At 48.5% G+C, this 25,001-nt stretch overlaps 1 protein-coding gene across 1 annotated transcript; it reads left to right on the top strand.

The window, feature by feature from the left end:
- Positions 1-364: 364 nt before the first annotated feature.
- Positions 365-23,309, top strand: LOC142591236 (uncharacterized). Its single transcript, XM_075703583.1, has 4 exons — positions 365-469; positions 8,496-8,675; positions 9,166-9,528; positions 22,398-23,309. The coding sequence occupies exons 2-4, from the start codon at positions 8,499-8,501 to the stop codon at positions 23,166-23,168; spliced, it is 1,311 nt and encodes a 436-aa protein (XP_075559698.1). The 5' UTR covers positions 365-469; positions 8,496-8,498; the 3' UTR covers positions 23,169-23,309.
- Positions 23,310-25,001: the final 1,692 nt, after the last annotated feature.

Raw genomic sequence — 25,001 nt, 5'->3', positions numbered from 1 at the left:
AAGCATGCTTTCTTCGCAACACGAAAATGATGAGTAAATGAGGCCTACCACATTTCTGATTTAAACGACGACGAAACAAGGGGGGCTTAAAGCTGCGCGTCGCGAAAGTATGGCCCAAACCACCCAAATTGGGACTCGGCTTGTTGATGCTCGCGACCGCCTTTTTTATGGCTCCATATTAGCAACATTATGACGCGCTCATTGTTGGTTATCTTTCTTTTAATATTGGATGAGAGTCTGTTCAAATGAAATGATGGACCTGGACGTAGGCAACATTGCCTTCCCCCTGGTTTTTATTTTTCAACGAAACTGCCGCGCGTGCTTCGAAGAAGAAGAATTTGCAACTGCGGCGCCATTGCTGGCGGGGACGCAGTTCCAAGAAGGTGCAGCGTGCTACAGTGGCTTAGCACTGCTTTCTGCACGCGGTGACGCAACTGGGCCCAGCCAACGGCTCCTGACGTCGCTAAACGTAAGTGTTGTCATCTGCTACGACTTCTCATGCCTTTGAGAGGGTTCTCTGTAGCCAGCTCTACAGCTCCGCTGCCCGAAGCTCTTTCTATCCAGCTAACTAGAACGAATCTTGGCAATTGGAATCCCGACGACCGCTATATCTGAGAAATAACCTGGAAATCTACAGCGACTTGTCTGCTGTGAAAGATAAGCTTCGGTTGTCGAATAAATAGGGAGCTTGGTAGCCATTATGTGTGCCGCTCTAACGCGTAATACGCTGAGTACTTCCGGGGGCAGATGAAACGCGAACACACCCGCCGTTGGTGTCGTAGTGGCTTTGCCGTTGCGCTGCTAAGCCTGAACGCGCGGGAACAATCCCCAAGCATGGCGGCCGCATTCCGTGAGGGTGCGAAATGCGAAAACGTCTGTGTACCGTACATTGGGTGAAACTTTAAGAACTCCATTTGGTCGAAATTATTCCGGATACATCCGCTATGGCGTGCTTCCTAATTGTATTGTGGTTTTGGCGCGCAAACACTCAAGACTTAAAAAAAGAACGCCAGCGGCGGAAAGTGTGTACGAAGAATACGAAATGACACAGTGCAGGCCGACTCGCCACGCGAGCTTAGTGTCTGTGGCATTGCGGTACGAAGCTCCATGTCGCTTTGGTTTGCGCTCTGTGGTCCTTTTCTGGTGTTTCATATCGCGGTTGTTAGTTGGACTCAGCGTACAACGTGATAAACGAACACCAAGTATCCCAATTTTACGCTACACTCAATGCGCCCTTTCAGTAAGTAACTTTTGAATGTAATCCATGGTGTTTTAATACGACCTTATCGATTCGATTACTAATCTTGCCTTTGCCTTCAAATAAAGCCGGAAGGCATAAAAGCATTCACGCCGAGATTTCATGCTGAATAGCCCTATGTGTGCGATTATAAGGCGGATCCAGGCATTACGACATCACTAACGCAAGCAGTAGCCTTCGGATACTGAAGTCAATCGTTAAGATAATTTGGCGTATTCCTGCCGGAAAGCTGCTTTAGGAAATCTACCGTGTTATGCTTGTCTTAAGAGCAGCTTTCAACTCATTTTTCATGAAGGATTGAATAGCGTTTGCATCTTTTCTATTGTCGAAACGTTAATATTTGTCTGTCTACAGGGAGAATATGCACTGATTTCTCATCCAGATGCAAATTGCGCTAACAGGTTAGCGTATTGTTTACGCCTATGCATCTGTGCCGTTGAATTATTCAACGTATACAAGTGCACTCTGTTGTGCGCTGTGAAGACAGCCTCTGCTTGTAGCCACCCATCCATGACACTGGCAGTCCTACAAGCGAGAAGGTTAGCGTGGTCGCTCTGGTACAGGTTAGGCTTAATCTATCCTGCGTTTTCAGCCTCAAATTTTCCTAAATGTAGAGCTTTCATTTCATCTTCTACGCTGGGTAAAACCGTCGGGCCATTTTCCATCAAATATAGGATTTTCTTGAGATGCACGATTATAATGCGTCAACCAAAATAGAACCTAGAATGTGAACAGCAACAAGCCATTTTCGTGCGAAAGCTTTCCATTAAAATGGCACTGATGTTGCTTTTAATCAGAACAGCTGATTTGACAATTGACGGGCGCATTACTATCACTGTTCGCAAAGAGGTACTATTCAGTGTATGTGATTTACATGCAGTTTATTTGTGTTGCAAAGATTCCCTCATAAAGCTCACTTTCGTTTCCTTCGCTGCCCATTTGTTAATTTCTTTTCATTAAGTACGCGTAGAAAGCTAACTTCGTTCATAAATTGTACCACAGTCGGCGTCTCATTTACACTATCCTTTTCGACAGCGTGCTGATTGTCCCCCTCGCAGTAAACACTTAAACTGCGATGATGCGTAGAAGCCTCCACACAGGTCACAAGGCTAAATGGCCAACTAATACGTAATAGCAGGATTCTCCAAGGCAATCAGGCAATCCGGTAGCATCGTTCTGCGTCAACCAGTTTCCCGTTCATTTAAAAGCTGTAGCACGTGCGCACTTCATAGTTTATAATGTGATATGAGCGTACAGGTAATTTCGTGCATTAAGCACCGGACACTAATGTAAAAAGTCGAAGTTTCGCACGAAAGGCGAAGCTTAGCTTGCAACAGCAAATAATAGACAGCTATAGAAAGTGGGATAATAGTTTTGTCAGCTGTATATACTTTCAAACATTCACTTAGTAACTCAATTGAGAAGCATAGTGTCAGGGTGCGCAAGCAAATATGAACACATCGCACTCGATGAGCGCAGACGCTCCCTGTAAAGACGCTGGCGTGAGGAAGCGCGTCATCCGCACCGTGCAAAGGCCCTTCGTGCTGTCTGTCGCTTCAACGCAAAATGAGCGTTGAGCACGCAGCACGCACAAACGTACGAGTCGTTGGTGCACCTATAGACTCCGGCGCAGAGTAGCGAGGGAAATGACCTTCTTGCTGTCGATCACTTCAACGCAAACACAGCTGCGAGATGCAGAATTCACGACGGTATGAGCCGCCGAAACACCGCGACTCTGCCCTCAATACAGATCGGTTTCAAGATGTGGCCCCTGCGGCCGCGCAATACGTAGGGCAACGGCACCCGCTCGCTCTCCTCCCCCAGAACGTAGCGCGCGACCAAAGACGGCGTGTTCTTTTCAGCTTTCCTCCCTTACGCGTGCGAGATTTAGCCGCGATCATAGGCTCCCTTGCACACTTTCACTCGCACATACAGAATGCGGCGCGTGGCGACGGTTTTATCCCCTCAGTCTTTACACGGAACATCACTTCCACAGCGTCGCCGAGTGCAAAAATGTGCCTATAGAGGGTCCATATAATTGCTACCGCAGTGAAACCTCGCTCGCAAACGCCGCGCGGTTGAGTGTGTTTACATAGTTACCCGGGCCGCTTTATGTGTGTGCTTGAAGATATGATGTATCCGACCATAATTATTAGCAACCACTACGACTGTATTATTTCGCCAGAATGGTTACTTCGAGATTTTCAATTTATTTAGAGCTTCACAAAACATTACAGTGATGGAAGTGCTGTGCCAATTGCGCCAAACTGCGCAGTAAAGGAAATCCTGCTACAGTATCTGAAAATTGTCCTTTATGGCAGCTATTGCGCCAGGCCTGCGCGAACTGCACCTGCTCCGGATTGGGAATACGTGTTTTGCTCTCGTGAGAAGGCGCCGCGCATGAAGCCACCCTTCTTTGCGACTCACCCTCGCACGCTTTCCCTCACAGCTGCATCATATAGACCTAATGATGTTAGCAAACGGTACGCACCGTCGATATCTTCTATAGTATACTATAAGAGCGGCGAGGAGGGGGCGCATCGAGACACCCTGGTATTCTAGGTCCTGTAGCTCTACCGAGGTTCCGTCCACATTCACCGCCCCCGCTTGCATATTTTCTTTAGGCGAAAGGGGGGAGTGGCAGTGCCGAAGCCACTATTTGATTATGAGGCATGCGGTAATGTTGAGCTCCACATTAATTTTGACTACTTGGGCTTCTTTGACGCGCACCCTTCACGTTCTTGCATTCGCCCCCATCCACATACGGCTGAACGAGATGGTAGGCCTGTCTCGCTGACGGCCGCAATAATGACGACCGACGGTGCCTGCGAGCTTGGCGCAGCTCATCAAAGTGCGCTTATTTATTTACAACACGATTACCATAGACATAAACAAACTGGTTTTCTTGCTTTTGTCGATGCAAATAGTAAACGAAACGTAGTACTCGAAAGCCAGCCAAGCCGATTCGCTGATCAACGTTTGCTTTCTATTTTCGAGAGAAAAGACCTTCGGGCCGTTGTGGTGACCACGCCAGTACTTTTTTCAATAGACGCAGCTTTATGAAATGCCCGCACACTTGATAAAATGTTTTTTTCTATTAAGTGCTACTTCATGTTAAGAACAAACTGCAGCAGATTTCTGTTTCGCAGTGAGCGCGACCAGAAGCGATCGCCTGCGCTGGGTGATATGGGACCGGCGAGCCACCGGCCCTACGGCGATGCCATCTTATATGTTGGCCGCGGCCGCCCGATCACTCCAACTCTATACCAACTGTACATTTTATTTCACTCGCGAAAATTAACACCGATAGGCGCGTTTATGACATAGTGCAATTTATGTAGCCGTGACCGTGTTGCCTGCGTACGTGAACACGTGATAGGCGTCTACACTGCAGGTGGCTAAATTCTTTGAAATGAAAATAAGTTATTTATTGGAGCAAAGAGTAGGAACACTATGGTGGGCCATCTTCTCCAGCGGTTTAGGGTGAGTCAAGCTCTCCAGCGCTGTTCTCGGGAAATGGCGCTCGTGCTAAGAGTCCGTGGCCTGCGCTGACGGTGGGTCCGACCACTGGTGCCTCATAAACACCTTTACAAGTGTTGGAAGTTGCTTCGGCCTACAACGTCAACCATGGAACTTCGATCCCGTACCCTAAGGTCAACCATGTCTGAAGAAGCAGCCCAGCAAGCGCCTCCTACTCCACCCCAGCAAGTACTTCCCCAGACGGTACTGTACTTTGGTGTGCCTCGCCACAGGGGCCCTGTCATTTTCCGTGGCGCGGACTACATCGACAGCGAGGATTGGCTGACGATGTATGAAAGGGTAAGCGCCCACAACAAAGGGGACCATCCAGCAAAACTGAGCACCGTGCTCTATCTCGCCGGTGTCACCAGTCTCTGGTACAACAACCATGAGACCGACTTTATGACGTGGTCATCGTTCAAGGCCTCTTAAGTGGCTGTGTTTGGGCGCCTTGCCTTGCGCAAGCTGGAAGCGCAATCGCGTTTGCGAGAACATGCACAGCGGTGAATCATTTACCAGCAAGATTGAACATGTACTCAACTTGTGTAAGAAAGTCAATGCGACAATGTTCGAGACTGAAAAAATCAGAAGTGTCTTCGAAGGGATAGAAAGAATGCCTAGCCATCAACTGGGCTCTCACGAAGTGCTGGTCCAATTTGTAAGGCCGTCCATTTGGACCGACACGCCCCAACATGCACTATGTAGATTGTCATCCTTGAAGTATCCCTCAGGCCCTTTTGTCCGATGCATACTCTGGTGGCTGGATTACGATATCTGCTTTCTGTACCGCAGCGGATGCCAGCATTCTGACGTCGACGCCCATTCGCGCTTTCTCTTGTCTGAGGACAATGCCTGCAGCTCACTATCCCGCTTTGCCGTATCTTCGCTCGAATTAAGCGCTATCGCGTCTCAGCAGCGCAATGACTATTGAATTACTTCTCTTATAGGCTTGCTTTCTGGCTCGTCAGCACCACCATCCACTCACACGCTGTGTCATCAAGGTCACCATTTACCCATTCGCGACAACCTGCTTCACTGACGCAATTATAACCCCAACAGGCACCAGTGGTTACTTGTAGTACATCGCAGTCGCCGTTCCGACATATGCGCAGCTTGCACGCGGATTCACAGTGTTAGCACTCGGGCGTTTTCGAATAGCCTTCGAAAGCGGTACTTCTTGCGGCGGATGTACAGCTACGTTCAGAAGTTCGTTCCCTCTTCTCCCGATTGGCAGCCCCGCAAATCTCCACTCCTCTCGCCAGCCGGTCTGCATCCTTTACCTTGTCTTACCCGGCCGTTTGGGGGCGTCATCGTCGATTTGTATGGGTCCCACCCCCTGACATAGGATGGAAATTGCTGGGTCATTGTGGCGGTTGACCACCTCATGCGATACACCGAAACTCCCGCCCTGCCAGCAGCTACAGCGCGCGACGTTGCCGTCTTCCTGCTGCATCGATTCATGCTGAGTCATGAAGCACCTGAGGAACCGCTTAGTGATCGCGGACATGTCTTCCTATTCGAAATAGATGTAGGCATTCTTAAAGAGTGCCACTTTTTCATCGCATAAATACGGCGTACCGTCCTCAAACCATTGGTCTTACAGAATGCTAGAACCTTACGCTCCGCAACATGTTTGCAATGTACGTCGCGTCCGACCACACAAATGCGGCGTCATTCTCCTCTTCGTAACATACGCGCAGACCACAGCTACTCAGAGCACCACCGGCTTTTCACCCTCTTTCTTATTATAAGGCAGGCACCTGTCGCACACTATCGACACAATTTTACCATACCGGCTGGTGCATCTAAATGTGAACCCATTCCTTCCACGGCAAGACTTGCTGAATAGTGCCGCGATCTCGCACGGGCCTTTCCCTCCAATGACCAAGAGCGCCAGGACAGCCCTCGTGGTGACACCACCTCTGCGCCCACCTTCCTTGCTGGAGCGCTTGTGTGGCTTTCCATCCGCTGCACCTGAGCTCTCTTCACACATACTGACCAAGTGGGAAGGGTCATACTGTATCGTTGATCGCGCATCCCCCATTAACACCGTCGTAGAACCCATTGAACTGTGTTCCAACATGCGCCGTAGTGGACGACACATTGTCGACATTGAACGCCTGAATCCGTAGTAGTGAGCATAGTGAGCACTCATAGTGAGCAGGTATTCGCGTGCCAGACGGCTCCCTTTTCGCTCCCAAGGGTAATTGTGGCGAAGAAGGGGAAAACTATAGGGGTTCATTCTCTCCAGTGCTTTTTAGTACGTCAAGCTCGTTAGCGCTGTTCTCGAAGAACGCCGCTCGGGCAAAGAGACCGTGCCCTGCGCTTACCGTCGGCACAACTGCTTGTGGCTATTAAACACCTTTACATGGGTAAATTTTTTATTGAAACGCTGAATTCACTGTGTATGAGGATTCTGTATGCGCTTATGTTCATCTTATATAACAAAAAAATGGAACAGCAAATTAAGAAAAAAATAGTTGTTTCATTGTATAGGTCATAATGCATGCAATGTTTGAGAAAGTACTATTTATGCGGAGCTTCCGCTTTGCACCAGAACAGTATGTTAGTGCTCCAGAGCATTCTTTTCTTGCTTCAAACAGCAAAATGTTCTGCTCCGGAAGCGTATATGAATGCTCAAACTGCGATTTTCCTGCTCATAAAGCTGATTCAAAAGACCTAGTGCCGCTTCCATCACTAAAATTACACATGTGCATTAGTTGTATCTCTTGATATTGCTGAGGCATGCTTGTACGCCTGTGTCTACTTGGAAGAGCGCGGATTTAAGTTAAGTGTTTGGTACTGTTACTCTCGCTTAATTTGCGCAAAATTTAAATATTATTTAAGGACCCTCCGTGCTTTGTCTGTTTCACTAGAATCTTGACGGTCCGTGCCACGCCACAGCGGTTGCTCAGTGACTAGATATTGCGTTCTCCTCGATGTCGCGAGTTCAATACCCCGTCTCGACGGTAGCGTTTCAATGAGGATGGAGTATATTATTCGATGGAGTTATATTTAAGGACAAGTTAAAAAAAAAACAGGGTTCCGCCATCAGCACATGACTCAAGGGCTGTTTCCTAGATATGTGAAAGTTAATCAGCCAATCGATTCCTAATGATAAAAGCCCTTCTGCGGTACTAGATCTGTACCACACGTATATCGGTGTTTGGGTACCAAACTAATGAATTTTTTGTAAATGCGTATAGCATTAGTGGCATTGTCACACCAGTAGTCTTCCCGGCTTCCCAACTATGGCACCAAATACATGATCCCGAAGGCTGTGCAGTCTAAGGTCAATTCCGTTCACATGGGTATGTGCTCCTCTTCAGTGAACCTCTTTGACAGCAACTTGGCTTAATGTGCATGTGCCGCAGGGCTGTGCGTGATTCATGGCGACGCCTCCAAATGGCGCAGCGTGTCCAGGGGGAAGCGCGAGAGAAGAGCGCTGTCGCAGCACACGCATAATACATGAGGCGTATCAGGTATTCACGAACTTGTACGGTAATCTTTGACAATTTTTGCCCAATTGTTATTCTCTGTCTGACGCTGGTAATCAGTGAGACAGAGATAAGAACGCTTCACATAACTGGGTAATCTCACTAGGAACGTCAACCGACTAATAATTTCGTGCTGGATAATTCTTAGATTAGGCTCTAAACGTTGCTGCTGTTTTAGGATCTAAACACTATGTTGGTCCGAAATCTCTGGCACTTTGCAGATCATGGACATGGAGGTAATGAGGTTCCTGATGTTTGCCGAAGAGCAGTTCGAGGACGCCTTCGAGTTGCTCGAGAGGGCCGCCTTTGTCGCCCGGGATGCAATGAAGATGCCTTTACTGCTCGACCCATGTACCCTGCAAAACGAAGGAGGTGCCCGCTGCTGGATGTTGACTCATGCGGTAACTCATTCCGTCAATTCAACCAGGTCGACGCAGAAAAGTGAAGCGTGCGCATCGTACACAGCGCATGCTTGCTACGATCCACTTGTTTACTGCTTGCAGTTTATGTTAACGTCACCGCACAGACGCTTGTCGCAGTGTTTCCTGTCCCTAAGTCACCAGATGGCGTTCTTCTGCTCGTTGCCTCTGCAGGTCAGCGACATAAGGAATTTTACACACACATATAAATCTTATAAACAATGTTCAGTTGATATTATCTCTACAAATAACTCATGTAAATTCACACACATAAATGGACCACACTGATACGGCACAAAACAGCTCCCTGAGTAGCTAAGGGAGAAGGGAGGCAAGACAATGAGGACTCTGCATATACTAGACTTTACATATGCCGACACACCTTGTATGAGTTCTAGCCGTGAAGTGACCCAGTTCATTTCGTTTCTGGAAGCAGCTCTTACAAATTTTGTTGTTATTGCGCGCGACGCAGGAAAAGTTGAACGAGCTCCTGAACCCCTTCGGCATTGACTTTGACGAACTGCGCGAAGGCAGCCTAGACTTCAACATGATCCGTGACGATCCCATGGCTCCGTACGACTCCAAAGCTGCGGTGCTCTTCTTGGCTACATTGTGGTTTCTGCGCGAGCGCCGCTGTTTCTCGGGCGTCAGCCTGAACGTATCAGTGCTGGAGCGCTTTCACCCGGTGCAGTTCCTGCAACACATCACGTTCTCCAAGCGGGTTGTCACGGCCCACCTGACCGGCGTCGAGGGAATCGAGCTCCAGTTCGAAGTCTGCCCTCTGGTTCGGCTGCTCGACCAAACGGAGCTGCTTACGCACGTCAGCCTCGACAGGGTGAGTTTTATAGAGGCACGCTTTTTCCAGGCATCATGAGGAATGTGCCTATAGTTTAGTCGTCATTACGCGGCACAATGGTGTGACGGCGCTGATAAGGCACCCGCCGTGGTGGGTCAGTCACTATGGCGGACTGGTGCTGAGCAGGAGGTCGCTGCGTGGTTTGATTCCCAGCCCTCTACAAAATTCGAAACCCAATTTCACTTAATTTTTGTAAGTTTTATTTGCCCACTCTTCATTCTTCTAAGATGATCAGGCAAGCAAGCTTCTCGGCCGCGTCTAGTAAGATTAGAGTCAAAAATGTATTGATCATTATGTGCCATATGGCTCGCATGTTGGCTCGCTTAGCCGTGGGTCCACGGTCGTCTGAAGAGCCAGTTTTACCAATCTGGTCATGCGACACGTATCTAATGACTGCCCGCGGCAGCTGAGTCACTGTGGCGGCGCGCTGCTGATCGCGCGTTATATTCCCGACAGCGGAGGCCGCATTCCGAAGGGGGTGGAGTGCAAAAACTTTCGTGTACCGTTCTTCGGGAGCACGTTGAATACACTCAGGCTATTAGAAATAATTCGGAGATATTTTGGATTTTATCGGCATTTGAGTTTGCCATGTGGCCATCCGGGAGGTAAGCCTATCAAGACCTAGAGCAATAGCGGGGCTCTGCGGCCTCCCCGGCCTCTGCCCGAGGTAGAGAAGACCCGGAGCGATGTCCCGAGCAAGCAACCCCATCTACGACCGACCCGCAGCGACAGGCCCGACAAGATTTTCGGCCGAATCGCAAGAAATCATGGAGGAATTCCTCCAAGACACCACCGAGGCGGCTCCCGAGGAGCAGGTAGTCCGAGGCGGACCCGCGGCGGCAGGCAGTCACCAAGCCCTAGGAAGCAGCTCCCCATTAACACAAAGGTCACAAGTAAGCAACAATGGCGGAACCGACGCAGATTGGGAAATCGCCATGTCAAGAAGGCAGAAAAGACGCCAACGCAGTGATAACAAGCAGCAAATTCTGGCGTGAACGCCGGGGAATGGAAATTCCCCAGGCGCGGCGAAGGTCACAGATGGTGCGCCATCTGCGCCGGAGATGATGAGAGAGGGAGGAGGAGCACCGAGGAGGAAACTGCCGCCGCTCCCCAGAGCCGACCTTAAGGTAGTCCTTCAGCCGAGGGGACTGGCTGTTAAAAGCCTGCAGACGCACCAGGTGGCGCGAGTGGTGGTCGCGACCACCCAGCAAGGATGTAAGGCGGAAGACCTCATCATCCGACTGCGCAACGGATCCAATATCATCACCATCAGCACCAACAACTTAGAGGCGGCGCAGATGATTAGGCGCATCACGCAGCTTAGCTTCGGGGCAAGAAATACGCCGTCAACGCCCACGTGGCGACGCTAGAACGCACGTTGCGCGGGGTCTTGCACGGCATGAACCCAGGGACCTCGCCGGAAGAACTCAAGGCCAATCTCAGGATCCGCACGCAAGGCGTGAAGATCCTTGCAGTCAGAATGCTTGGGAGATCCAGCATGGCAGTTATCACTTTCGACGGACCCATCCTCCCGAAGCAGGTGCTGTACTACGGTGGGGAGTTGTGGTGCTACCCGTATCGGCCGACGAGGCAGGTTTGCTACGCCTGCGGCCAACAGGGGCACCGAATGCACGTCTGCCCGGACCCGGAAACCAGGACCTGCAGACAGTGCGGCTGCTAAAACCCGGAGGAGGTGCACCAGTGCACGCCCGGGTGCCGGCTACGCGGTGGGTACGAGAGACTGCAAAAAACGCCTCGAGTCACCGAGCGAGCTGCGATGGGGCGCAGCAGAAGCCGAAGCCGAGGAAGAAGACCACGATGGTTCCGGGATGAGAGCCACGGCCGGGACCGGAGCGGATCGCGGAGCCGCAGCCGCGGCAGGAGCCGAAGCCGAAGCTCAATCCGAGAGTCCGTTCGCGACGAGTCATACCCACCCCTGGGAAACACCGACAAGAAGCAACTGCAGCGGAAACAGCAGCAAAAGAAGAGGGGTGGAGGAGTTAAGGTGAGCTGGGGAGACGGCTCTCAAAAATCGCTTTTTGCACCGTACTCGAACAACACCCAAACAACACAAGACAGCAAACTAATTGAAGAAATCAAAAGTCTCAGGGGCGAACTGGAGCAAAGTTGCGAGGAATCGAGACAATTAAAGAAACAGCTAAACGACTTAATCAGGGAAAAACAAGAAATGGGGGCACGTTGTACACCGAGTAGCACAACTTCTCCGCCACCCCAGACCATGGAGCTGGCACAACAAAGCAACGGAATGGGAATTCCATGGACGACATGAGAAGTCTCATAATGAATCTACAGAGCCGGATGCAAAGTCAAATGCAACAGATGCAAAGCCAAATACTGCAAACACAACAAAAGTTTGCCCTGCAAGAGCAGAGTTTCTGAAATTACGTAAAGAATCAGAATACGCAAACAACCACCAACGACGCCAGAGACAGACTATACAACGAACGTAGGTTCGGCGCAGAACACCCCAACGCAATCACCAATAATCAGACATGGCAGAACGGCAACAACACTTAGAAATCTGTCAATGGAACTGCAGGGGGTACAAGCGCAAGCAGGGCCTCCTACAGCAATTCATATACAACAGAGGAACAACACCAAATGTAATCATGTTTCAAGAAACAAACAACCCCCAACGTTCAGGGGCTACAGATGTCAAGAGAGCGGCCGCACCGCGGCCTTCATAAGCAAACAAATAGTAGCCGTAGCGCACAAAGAGATAGAGGATACCCAAATAGAGCACCTAATAACGGAGATAATTCCGAAAAAGAAAAGAATAGCCAAGAGCACCTACATCGTAAATCTCTATAGCCCACCCAGACAAACAAAGGGGAACTTTATTAGGCTCTTTGCGGAGGCGAAAAAGTTAGCGGGGCAGAATACTCTAATGTTTGCGGGCGACATTAACGCCAAGAGTCCGAGATGGGGCTATACTAATGAGGACAAAAAGGGGCGCGGCATCTGCAAGCTGCTAACCAACGAGAACCAACCGACCAGGCAGGGGAATAGCGTCAGTCCAGACACGAGTCCCGACCTAACATTTATCAGGGGTGCCAAACAAGCGGAGTGGGAAAACCTGCTCGAGAACCTTGGGAGCAACCATCACATAATAAGGATCACCACGGTGGCGGACAACGTCCGGAGTAAGATTGGCACGGCTCGGCTGACGGACTGGGACGCCTTTAGAGCGCACTGCAAGTAGCTCGAAGGCAGCATCGTTTCGGCGGAAGAGTGGAGCCAACAACTCAGGCGAATCCAAGAGTTATACACGAAGGAAGTAGACAGGACGGAACAGACGCCGGAGGTGGACAAGCGGCTCCTCGAGCTATGGGTGGAGAGATGCGAGCTGACCGAGAGGTGGAAGAGACAGAAACTCAACAGAAAGCTAAAAAAGAAAATTGCGGTCATCACCAAGCAAACGGAGGAGTACTCGACGCAGCTGGCCAGACAGGGGTGGCATCAATTTAGCAATTCCCTAAACGGCACCCTCAGTACGGCAAGAATGTGGCAGATCCTCAAGGCCCTCATGGACCCGAGCAAAAGTAAATCCGAAGCCAGCAAGTCGATACAGAGGCCAGTCCACCAGCACGAAGGCACGGGCGAACAACTCCTTGAGGAAGTCCGGGTCAAATGCTACGGCAAAGACCAGGTCGAGAGCTACAAGGAAGAATACCGCGGCGAAGAAAACCCTACCACGGACCGACCCATCATGAGAGAAGAGGTCGTCAAGGCGATAAGATCGGCCACCCAGAACGCGGCGGCGCGGGCGGACAAAATCCGGAACTCGCTAATCAGAAATGTCGGCGACGAGGCCATCGACCAACTGACGGCCTACCTCAATAAGCTCTGGCAAGAAGGAAGAGTTCCGGCGGAGTGGAAACACGCCGTCGTCGTAATGATTCAGAAGCCAGGGAAGAAACTCCAAATAGAAAATCTCAGGCCGATATCCCTAACGTCGTGCTTGGGCAAGCTGTACGATAAAGTGATCACGAAGAGAATCCAGTCGCACTGGGAAAACGAGCGATGGTACCCGGACAGCATATACGGGTTCAGAGTCAACCTCTCAACGCAAGACGTGCTGCTCCAACTCAAGGAGGAAGTGCTCGAGACGATGCGGAAAACGGGCGAAAACGTCATCATGGCCCTCGACATGAAGGGGGTCTTCGACAACGTGAGCCACGCGGCCATCATGGAGGGCATCAACAACACCAACTGTGGGAAGAGAGTGCACGATTACGTCAGGGACTTCCTGAGCAACAGAACGGCGTCCGTGGGGATGGGCGACCTCAGAAGCAACGTCTTCCCCACGCCGTGTGAGGGCACACCCCAAGGATCCGTCATATCGCCCGTCCTCTTCAACGTGGCAATGATTGGCCTCGCAAGAAAACTTAAGGATATCCGAGGCATCCAGCACGCGATATACGTGGACGACGTCACGATCTGGGTCACCCAAGGATCGCTCGGAGAGAAAATGCAAGAAAAACTGCGGGAAGCGGCGAACTGCGTGGAAAACTACACCAGAGAAAGGGGACTGCGATGCTCCGCGGAAAAGTCGGAGCTCCTCAGGGTCGGCAAGCACCCAACGCAAGCGACACTGGAGGTGACCCTCGAGGGACACAAAATCCCGGAGAACATGATTAGGATCCCGTGCATGTGGCTACAAGGCAGCCGGAAGTGCAGTCACACCATTAGCCTGCTGAGCAAGGCGGCGGAACAGGTGGGCCGCATGATCAATTGGGTCACCCAAAAGAGATACGGAATGAAAAGAGAAGACACTCTCAAGCTAGTCAACAGCCTAATTGTCAGCCGAGTCACGTACTCCCTGCCGTACCACGTGACGATTAAGGCAGAAAGAGAGCAAGCAGACACCATCCTCAGGAAGGCGTACAAGACGGCTCTGCGTCTACCCAGAAACACGTCGAACGAGAAGTTGCTCCGGCTTGGCACCAGCAACACCTTCAGCGAGCTCGCCAAGGCTCTGCTGGGTGCGCAAACCGCGAGACCCAGAGGCACCCCTACGGGACGAGCGCTCCTGAGGAGGTTGGGTCGGGATACGAGCGGAATGACAGACAGATACGCGGACGTACCGGACGACCTCAGGAAAACCACTAATGTGGGGCCACTGCCAAAAAATATGGATCCCAACCTACACGAAAACAGGCGGAAAGCTGGGGCCGAATATGTTGAGAGAACGCTGGCCGAGCAAGACATTACAGTATACACGGACTCCGCCGTATATCCACACGGAAGAGAACGCGTGGCTGCGACGGTAGTGGTTAACAAGGAAGGAAACCCGATCACGTATGCGACGGCAAAGGTCGCTGGCACAGTGGAGGCCGAGGAGATTGCCGTAGCGGTGGCGGCAGTGGAAGGTAATAGAACAGGCCGATCTCTCTATATACTGACGGACTCAAAAGTGGTGTGCAGTAACTAAACGAGGGGCAGAATCAGTAAAACTGCCCACAGAATACCTCCGCCGAGAAGGTAAAACCCAGGCGCAACCTAATCTGGATCCCGGGTCACGTAGGCATAGGGGAGAACGAAAGGGCGCACAGCCTAGCTCGAGGCGAAACGTTCTGAGCAGGGCGGTCGAATGCTCCGGAGACCCACCTACAGGCTTCCGAGGGGGGATACGCAGAGACCCTGAACTTACATAGAGGAACTGGAATTATATATCTGCCACCACACAAAACCCTCAGAAAGGAGGAAGCGACCAGCTGGCGCAGACTACAAACAAACTCCTTCCCCAACTTCCTCAATAAGATGCTTCCGACACAATACAGGGCCACCTGCCCAAGGTGCGGTGCCACACTTACACTCTACCACATCACCTGGAAGTGCGAACGCAACAAAGCATTCCACAAACACGAACACCCGAGTGCGGAGCAATGGGAGAGTCGGCTCACCAGCAGCGAGCTCACGGCCCAAGGGGCCCTAGTGCAGCACGCGAGCGATGCAGCACGAATGAGTGGAGCCTTCGAATAGCGGCCCACCCTTGCAGTAGAGAAGTCTCAAGTCGCCAGCGCCAAGAAGATGAAGACGACAGAGACCTCGTAACCACGAAACTCTTGAAAGACTCAACAAAAGTTTTCACTCACTCACTCACTCCCTCGGAGATACCCCTCATTATCGCGTCCATGATAAATAGTGTACGATGTTTCCGGTACTTTTTTTCTACGAATTCGGGGGTTATTCATCGGTGTTTATTTTTGCCCATTTGAGCCGGTATATTGCGGTGTCTAATTTTACTGGCGGAGTGAAACTGGCATTTATCAGCGCTTGTGTTGTATATCGACCGCATAACTTCTGGAGAATATATAACGCTCCTGAAATGACAGCCTTATTCTATACACTCAAAACACTCTAAACAATTTCTTATTGAACAAACTAGAGAAAATAACAAATGAAACGAGACGCTTTCAGGAGCATGAAAGTACAACTTAAAGTTGCTGCGAAAGATGGGCATGTACATCGTGAGAGCATGGTCAACCATCGCAGCATGCTCCTTAGGGCTCGGGAAACGCACTCCAGAAAACGCACGTTTACGTTTTCTCTCGACAGTTGGATCACATGAAAATTAAGGGAAGTTTTTGACGAGACCGGCCATTCTTTGCTGAGTGCTCACCAGATACTGCCAAAGACAACTTTCCAGATAGAACTTTGTAGAGCAGATATGGAGTGTACTGGAAAGGTATAGCAGCTGTGGGAACAAAAAGAGCCGGTGAGCGTGTTCATCAGGGCCGTGGTTGCTTGATTGGTCTGCCGGTTACAATCAGCATCATCACCGTAGGCCTATTTTATGTCCACTGCAGGACGAAGGTCTCTGCCTGCGATCCCCCTTACCCCTGTTCTTCGCCAACCGATCCCAACTTGCGCCTGCAAAGTTCCCAATTTCATCACCCCACCTAGTCTTCTGCCGAACTTGACTGCGCTTCCCTTTTCTTGGCACCCATACTGGAACCTAATGGCCCACCGGTTATCCAACCTACACATTATATGGCCTGCCGAGCTTCATTTCTTTCTCTTTATGCCAGTAAGAATATCGGCTATCCGCGTTATCTCTCTCATCCACACGGCTCTCTTCCTCTCTCTCAATCTCACGTCTAACATTCTTCGTTCCATCGATCTTTGCACGGTCCTTAATTTGTTCTTGAGCTTCCTTGTCAATCTCCAAGTTTCTGCTCCATATGTTGGCACTGGTAGAATGCGTTAATTGTACACCTTACTTTTCGCTGATAACGGCAAGGTTGGAGTCATGATCTGACAATGTCTGCCATGTGTACTCCAACCCATTTATATTCTTCTGTAAATTTGCTTCTTCTGACCAGGGTTCCCTGTCAGTATTGGCCTACGCAAACGCACCCATTCACATACTCTAGAGGCTGACGGGTGATCCTATACTCTTGTTTCCTTGCCCGGCTATTGATCATTACCTTTGTCTTCTGCATATTATTCTTCAACCCCGCTGTTATATTCTCCCTGTTAAGGTCCTCAATAATATGTTGTAACTGCTCCCGAGTGTTGCTGAACAGAACAATGTAATCTGCAAATAGAAGGTTGCAGAGATATTCACCGTCGATCCTTTCTCGTAAAGCCTCCCAGTTTAATCGCTTGAATAGTTCTTCCACGCACGTAGTGAACAGCATTGGAGATATTGTGTCTCCTTGTCTGACCCCTTTCTTTGTAGGTATCTTGCTACTTCTATTCTGGAGAATCAAGGTAGCCGTGGAATCATTGTAAATACTTTCCAGAGTATTTACGTAAGCGTCCTTTACTCCAAGGTAACGCAATTCCTCTATGACTGCTGGTATCTCTACTGAATCAAATGTCATTTCCTCATCTATGAAAGCCATATAAAGAGCTAGATCGTACTCTGCGGATTTCTCGATTACCTGATTGACTCCGGGAATGTGATGCATTGTAGATTATCCCTTTCTGAAGCCAGCCTGTTCTCTTGTTGGACTGAAGTGAAAAGTTGCCCTTATTGTATTGCAGATTATCTCCGTGAATATCTTACACAATACGGGAAGCAAGCTTATAGGCCTGTACTTTTTCAATTTTTTAAGGTATCCCTTTTTGTGGATTACTATGATGTTCGTATTCCTCCACATCTCTGGGATCCTTGAAGTCAATAAACAGTTCGTATGAAGGGCCGCGAGTTTTTCAAGCATTATGTATCCTTCATATTTGATTAAATCGGCTGGTAGTCCATCTTCTGCAGCTTTTCCCCGTTTCAAGTCTTGCAAGGCCCTTCTAACTTGATCGATAGTTTTAGGAGGAGCCTCTGTAATCCATTCATTACTACTTCGAATGGAGATATCGTGGCTGCTCTGGGTACTGTACACGTCAGTATAAAATTCTTCTGATGCTTTTACCATACCTTCGAAACAGCTGATGACATGACCCTGTTTACCATTGAAAGCATACACCTTGGTTTGCCCGATGCCAAGATTCCTTCTCATTGCTTTGAGGCTGCGTCCATTTTTTTACTGGTTCCTCATCTTTCTCGCTTAGTTAGTCCTTGATTAGTTTGGACAGTTCCGAGAATTCTATCTCATTTCTTGAGTGGGACACTTTCATTCTTTTTCGTTTCTTTATGAGGCCTTTCGTTACCTTCGAGAGCTTACCTGCTGGCTGCCTTGGTGCCTTACCTCCTACTTCAACTACTGCTTCTGAAGGCAGTCTAGTTAGGGTTTCGTTCATTACTTGTATCTCATTTTCGTCCCTGTGTTCTAAGGCTGATATTGGCTTGTAATCACTAGCATAAATTGATCTACTTTTACCGTTACTGCGTCTTGCTTGGCCTGTTTCTTCTTGAAAAATATAATCTCTCCTTTCATATTGAGGGGAATACTAGACCTCACTAACCTATGATCTCTGCACTTTGCCCCCATCTAACACTTCTGCATCCTACACAATGCTGGGATAAGCACAACGTATGAAATATATTTAATTTCTTCTTTTACCATTAGTGCTTTTCCAGTTCCACTTTTTGGTTATATGCTTCCTAAACAAGGTGTTCGTTATTCGTTGCTTATTCATTTTCGCGACTTCTACCAACATTTATTCTCTAGTGTTCCTATATTAAGGCAATACTGACCAATTTGCGTGTTCACCAACCTGCTTTATCCACACTTTTTCAGTGAATTTCCCAGAACTACGGAATATTCTGTTCGCAGTTTTCTAATCGCTAATTCAACACCTTCCTAAAAACCTTTTATTTCGTCATCATCGTGTCTAGGCTCGTGCTACCTTTATTCTATGCCTCCTATTTAGTTTTGTTACAACTACTGCTACCTCTCATTAACACTGTAGAATGCATCATTGTTGCCCGCTATGTTTTATGGATTAGGAATCCTAGGCCGCATTCCTTCTGATTTGGGAGTCCTCCATACTAGAGGACGTGTCAATTATTACCGACTTTATAAGCCTCATTATTTCTTCACTAGCTTCACTCGAGTGGCTTCATGTGTTTAACGTTGTAAGGTTCAGTTTCCAGTGCCGGTAGGCCCGGAACCTAGCACACTCTGGTGCCCTTACATGTCCGATCGCCGCCTTGGTCACTTGTTCTGCAGCTCCTTGAGACGTAGGGCCATTGGATGGTCATGCTCCTTGGTACGAGGCCGCGGCTTCGACTTCCGTCCACGGTGGCCGATTTCTTATAATCCATGCACTAAAAAAGGCCCGCTTTGCAGCTGTTGCCAATCTGAGCAACCGAATAAATCAAACAGAAATGAAGAAGCCGTGTACCTGACTTTCACAACCTCCAGAAGTACTAAACGGGCCGGCTTTCTAGCTCACTGCCTTCGGTCGAGCTGAACAGTCAGTTCTAGAGCGGTCGTGGCTGGCCAGAAAGAGGGCGCTATAACGTAAAATATTCCAAACTTTTCTATTCCAATTCTGCTATCAGCCCTCCGCGATTGGTCAAAAACTTTTTTCGACCACTCCCCACTTCACCTGTCTGTCACGCGACGTCGCGAGAACCGCAATACCTCCCCATCGGATATGATGTGTACACAGTGATTATGCATGATTTGACAGAAAAAATAAAAACAGTTATTTCTGAATCGACCCCTTTTCGACATTTGCCCTCGGCTATTGGTAAAAAGTTTTCGGGCTGCACCCACTTCACCTGCCTGTCACACGACGTCACAAAACCCCACAAACTCTCCGCGTCAAAGTGGCGTGTATGCGATAAAGATGCATTAATATGCCGAACAAAACTGAATTTTTTTCAAAATAGCCGCAGGCTGCCCCGTTCCAAAAGGAGTAAAAGATGGCTGCCGCCGATTGCTGAGACGCTGGCTACTCGCACCTGCCGGAGAGCATGGGTGTATTTGAGTATAATAAAACATCTTGCGTGACCATGTAACGTTTTCAAGCACTTTCGGCACGTTTACTACCTCATTCTACCAACTCTTCTTTGCTGAGGGTCAGTTTTAGCGTCATTCTTAAGCTTCCGTTGCATGCCGCCGCGATTTTCGACCAGCCACCACAAGCTAAGTAAGGGAAAGCCGACCAATCGCATACATCGGCACCACCCTTTTCATCCGGTTATCGATTTTCAGTGCACTGGCTCTGCCACAGTTAATCCCTCTCCACTTGACCGTTCTCCTCACCTCTTGTCAGCCAATTAGATACGACACGCCGCTCAGTGTAGGCAATGTTATTCGTTTTTCAAGCAAACAAAGTGACCTCCTATGAACGAGGAGAGCGTTTGATTGGTCTGTTCAGAGAACCCTGCGGGTGACCGCCCGGTGCTTGCGTCGGTGGTTACGCAAATTTGTCGTCAGGAAATTGGAATAGAAACATGTTGGAATACTTTTACGTTACAGGGCCCAGAATTACAAGAGTGAGCATTTTCCTTGGTCTGCACCCACCAGTAGCACACCCCTATAGTGCTGAATAAAAAGAAAAAAAGATTGCTGAGGCAATGCAGAAGACTAAGAGAGCGACCAGGTGAAATCATTTCTGCCATGTTACCGACGGCCTCATATGGCTATATGCGTGCCAAAGCAAATTCGCATGTTGTTTTTGACAAACCAGAAAAATAACAATGCCCAGCGTTATAGAGAACGATCAAGTCTAAGAATTGCGACCTTGCTTCGAAATTACTGCAGAAGCAAAGCAGCGGAAAGCGCAAACTCGTTTTTTAATGTTTAAATTAGAATGTGCAGTTTAACATGCAAAATCCACGATCTGATCATGAGGCACGCCTTAGTTGGGGACTCCGGAATAATTTGAACTACCATGGGTTCTTTGTTGTGTTCATATAGGAGGTTGTGGCCAAGTACTGGAAAGCTATGGAAAGAATAATGATAGGGATAACATTAAGGGAAAAGAAAAGAGCCGATTGGGGGAAGAACAAACGCGAGTTAATGACATCTTAGTTGAAATCAACAAACAGCAATGGGCATGCGCAGGACATCTAATGAGGAAGGAAGATAGGCGAAGGTCATTAAAGGTTACGGACTGGATTCCAAGGGAAGGGAAACGTAGGATGGGCGGCAGAAAGTTAGGTAAGTGGATGAGATTAAGTAGTTTGCGGGGAGAATATCGCCAAAATTAGTACATGACCGGGGTAGTTCAAGAAGTATTGGAGAGGCCTTTGCCCTGCAGTGGGTGTATCCAGGTTGATGATGATGATGATGATGTTGATGATGATGGGTTCTTTATCGTACATCTAAATCTAAAAATACGGGTGTGTACTGCTCCATTGAAATGCGGCTTCCGTGACCAGAATTTCATCTCTCGACCACGTGCTTAGCCAACCTACACCATACACTAAGCAATCAAGGTGGGTGTTTCTTTTTTAAAGCTTTATTTTGGGAAAAATCCGCTAGTCACTGTATACACAAAGCATAAAACAGCAAGTCGTAATGTGTAAGAAAGCACATACAAATTTGCCACATCGCCGGCGCTCGTCACAAACAACCTCATCATGCATGTAAACACGGTGGCGTTGGAGGGGGAAATTCAGGATTATCTGGGATTATTGAAGGCATTTCTTTCTTTCCTCACTGCTTGACTTGCAACGTGTACTCGGCGGAGAGGTGTGGCTTCCGGAAATTGAAATCATGCTCTCGCATAACACTACTGAAGTGGCATTTATATCCGAGGCACACAGAGTTGCCACCATCCCTAGCGACTCACTGCGGTATATACGTGCAAGCTGCGCTACAAGGCGGCCGATACGACAGGTGGCTTCCATGTAACCCTGCCACAACCACGTATAAATTGCGGAGACTGGCACAAAAAAAATATTACAACTTCGTACAATAATCCAAACGGCCTAGCTGTTATGATTGAACAAGTCGGCGGTGGTGGCCACACTTAGACGAAGGCGAATTAGAGTGCATGCCAAATCGTTGGCCTAAATCCAATTGCACTTAGATTTAGGTCCACGTCAAATGAATCCTATATGTAGTAAAAATTAATACGTAGCCTTCCACTACGGGTTGCGCCATAATAATACCGCGGTTTCGGCAAGTGCAAGGTGTTAATTAGTTACCGGTGTTTGGGACCGTTTGGGACCGTGCGCAGAGCACGGATGCAGCGTGTAGCATTAACCTGGTGCCAAAAGCAGGTAAACGAATATATATATATATATATATATATATATATATATATATATATATATATATATATATATATATATATATATATATATATATATATATATATATATATATATGATATGTTTACATTGTAGGAAATAAATAAGAAAGTACCAATGGGGTAGGATCACAAAAGCCCGAATTGCGTCACGTGTAACGCCTCATGACATCTTTTGTTTCTTCGCAACTTCCGTTGCCTTTGAACTGCAGGTAACACACATGGAAGCTGAGAGGACATGTCTGTCTTCGCTGGTGGTTACCAATCACGGACTCCACTGTTTGGCTCTTCGGAACGTAACCATGAAAGACACCCTTCTGTCCAGACTCGCGCAGGAGTTCAAGGAGCACCGCGGACCGCGACAGTTCGAACTGCGAGGGAGGATCCGCTACAGTGCGACGCGCACTGAACTGGTCTCGAGGCTGCTGGACTTCTCCCTGCAAATTCTAAGCCTCGATATCACGTGTGACCTGACCCAGCTGTTCGAGAAGCTCAAGGACAACAAGCAGCTGATGATGCTGGAGCTCGGACGCTGTTGCCCAGTCGGCGTCTGTCTAGACGCACTAGCTTCTCCTCTGGCCCAAAACGTGACACTCCGGCTACTCACTCTGAGCCTCGACATGGCGCGGATGTCGGCCGCAAGTTGCTCCTGGAAGCACTTGGAAGACCTGGTTCAGAGCAGCCGTGGGCTGGAAACTTTGTGTCTCCGCGATTCGTGTCTAGGAAAGCACGCTGTGCGCCCGATATGCGAGGCCATTAAAACAAACGAGAACCTACAGACGCTGAACTTGATGGGTTGCGGATTCTCCTGTGCCGACGCCCTGTTGTTCGTGCGGGTGCTTTCTCAAAATGCTTCACCTAGCATGACAGTGAAACTCGGCGTCTTAACGGCAAAGAAGTGCGAATGCAGCCAGCTTTTCCGAGAGATCCTCGCTTGTGGGCTGCTCAATCACTTTCAGTGGGTCTTCAAGAACCCCTCGTAGACAGGTTTTCAGGCCTGTGCGTCATGTGAGATGACGCAGGCTACGTCGCTAGCCGCCGGCTGCCTTCCACTCAGCTGGCTCGGCACCATTCGCAGACACTCGGGCAAACGCATCAATGCCAGTTTGCATGAGTGCACAAATAAAGTCCACAACGTTGCATCAGGTGGGTTTCTCTCCCTTCATTGTAAACAGCGTCAGCGGTCCCCTCTTATTCAATAAACAAATATTACTGGTTGAAATAAATGCGAAATCACTAGACTTAGAAGTTGAACCGATACTTCCCTTGGGGAATCCTGTATCTTTAGGCCGTCCTTGGCTCTGTCCGATAAATATAATTCCGAAAGCCAATAGTCCACCGTATTAAATTTACATTCCCGGCCATATTATGAGCTTGAATTTGATAGTAATGTATGCAAGTCTGAGTGGTTCTTCGAGATTCAAGAGTGTGATGGAAAGGCTAGCGGTGTGTACAAGAATGCTCACATATGTGATCAATAAACAATGTTGTCGTGCAACTATTTAAAAAGTGTAGAACAATCGTTTATATCAAACAGTAACCCACGCGCATAGTGGACAGAGTACGTAATTTTTCCTTCTCTTTCGCTTGTTCATTTGTTAGAAACAACGGCAATGGCATACTACAGCTTTTCGAGCCGTTTCGCACGAAGGTGATCTAAATGCTCCACTCCTCATGTTCTAGTGCCCGTGTTATCTGGATTTTGTTGGTAACATTGGGTCACGTTTAATTGATACTGATATCGGTTATGGGTAAACCTCCAGTGATCATGGAGTGTTTTGGCCCGCCTTCTACTAACTCTGTTGTTGGTACTGGCGGAAAAAGCCTGGTCAGTCACCTTCTTTCTTGTGTAGAAACGTTGGAAAGAATATTTGCATCTTATCAATCAGCAGCCTCCGACACGGCGGCAGCAAGAGCGTTGCCATCGTTGTGCTTTCCTCTCACGTCAAAAGTTTCAGGGGTTGAGTGCAATGACGCTGAGAACCGCCTCCGCAGATCAAAGGTAATTTTCCTGGTATTCCAGAAACGAACGGCTTGACATGTGGACAATATGAGTCAAAGGTAATTTCCTTTTACTCAGGGAAGTTACAGTTAGAATTAATGACCGTGATATTGAAAGCACTGATCAATTGTGTCGCTTCAAGTCTGGCAATAATTGTCGTAGTATCGTTAAGCTCACCCGCTTTAAAGATAGGGGAGTATCTTGAGAAACGCGTCTAAACTGCGAGGCCCGTCTATCGCTATTATCTTGCTATTTTCATCGCGTGTGATTCTAGCCCAAAAAATCGTATGCGTATTCTCAAGAAACAAATAGTTCGTTTAAAATAAGGCTCGATAGGCTTCTGATTGACAAGCAGCAGCTTATTTGCAACGCCAACTTCTGCTGTATCATTAAAACTATGAAGTTCTTCCTTTTTCCTTCTCCTCTGTGTCCAGTCAGTCCTTGAGAAATGCCAATTCTTATCATTCCTTTGAGATTGTGATGGCAAAGCGAACTTACCTTCCAAAAATAAGGCAAATCAAAAGCCGTTGAGGTTAAAAAACAATCTCGTTGGGCGCATTAATGTATCATATGGTTGTTTCTTTTAGCTGAACTACCTTCGGCACCAGTCCAAAATTTTAAACTCATACATCTCTCAGGTCGGCGCTTATGCTTTATTAAGTCAAGTCAAACTTCCGCATTCGGTTTTAGGTGCGCGCGGTTTGAAATAGGACATCAAGTTTTTATTTCGACCTCATTGTGCTAGGGGGCACTTGATAAATGCTTTGTTCTTAAATCTATGCTAACTTGGTGCGTATTGTTCTCCAAACTTCAT

Source organism: Dermacentor variabilis, chromosome 8, assembly GCF_050947875.1.
Source record: "Dermacentor variabilis isolate Ectoservices chromosome 8, ASM5094787v1, whole genome shotgun sequence".
In the NCBI taxonomy this organism is placed as follows: domain Eukaryota; kingdom Metazoa; phylum Arthropoda; class Arachnida; order Ixodida; family Ixodidae; genus Dermacentor; species Dermacentor variabilis.
This window is presented reverse-complemented; position numbering and strand designations above follow the sequence as displayed.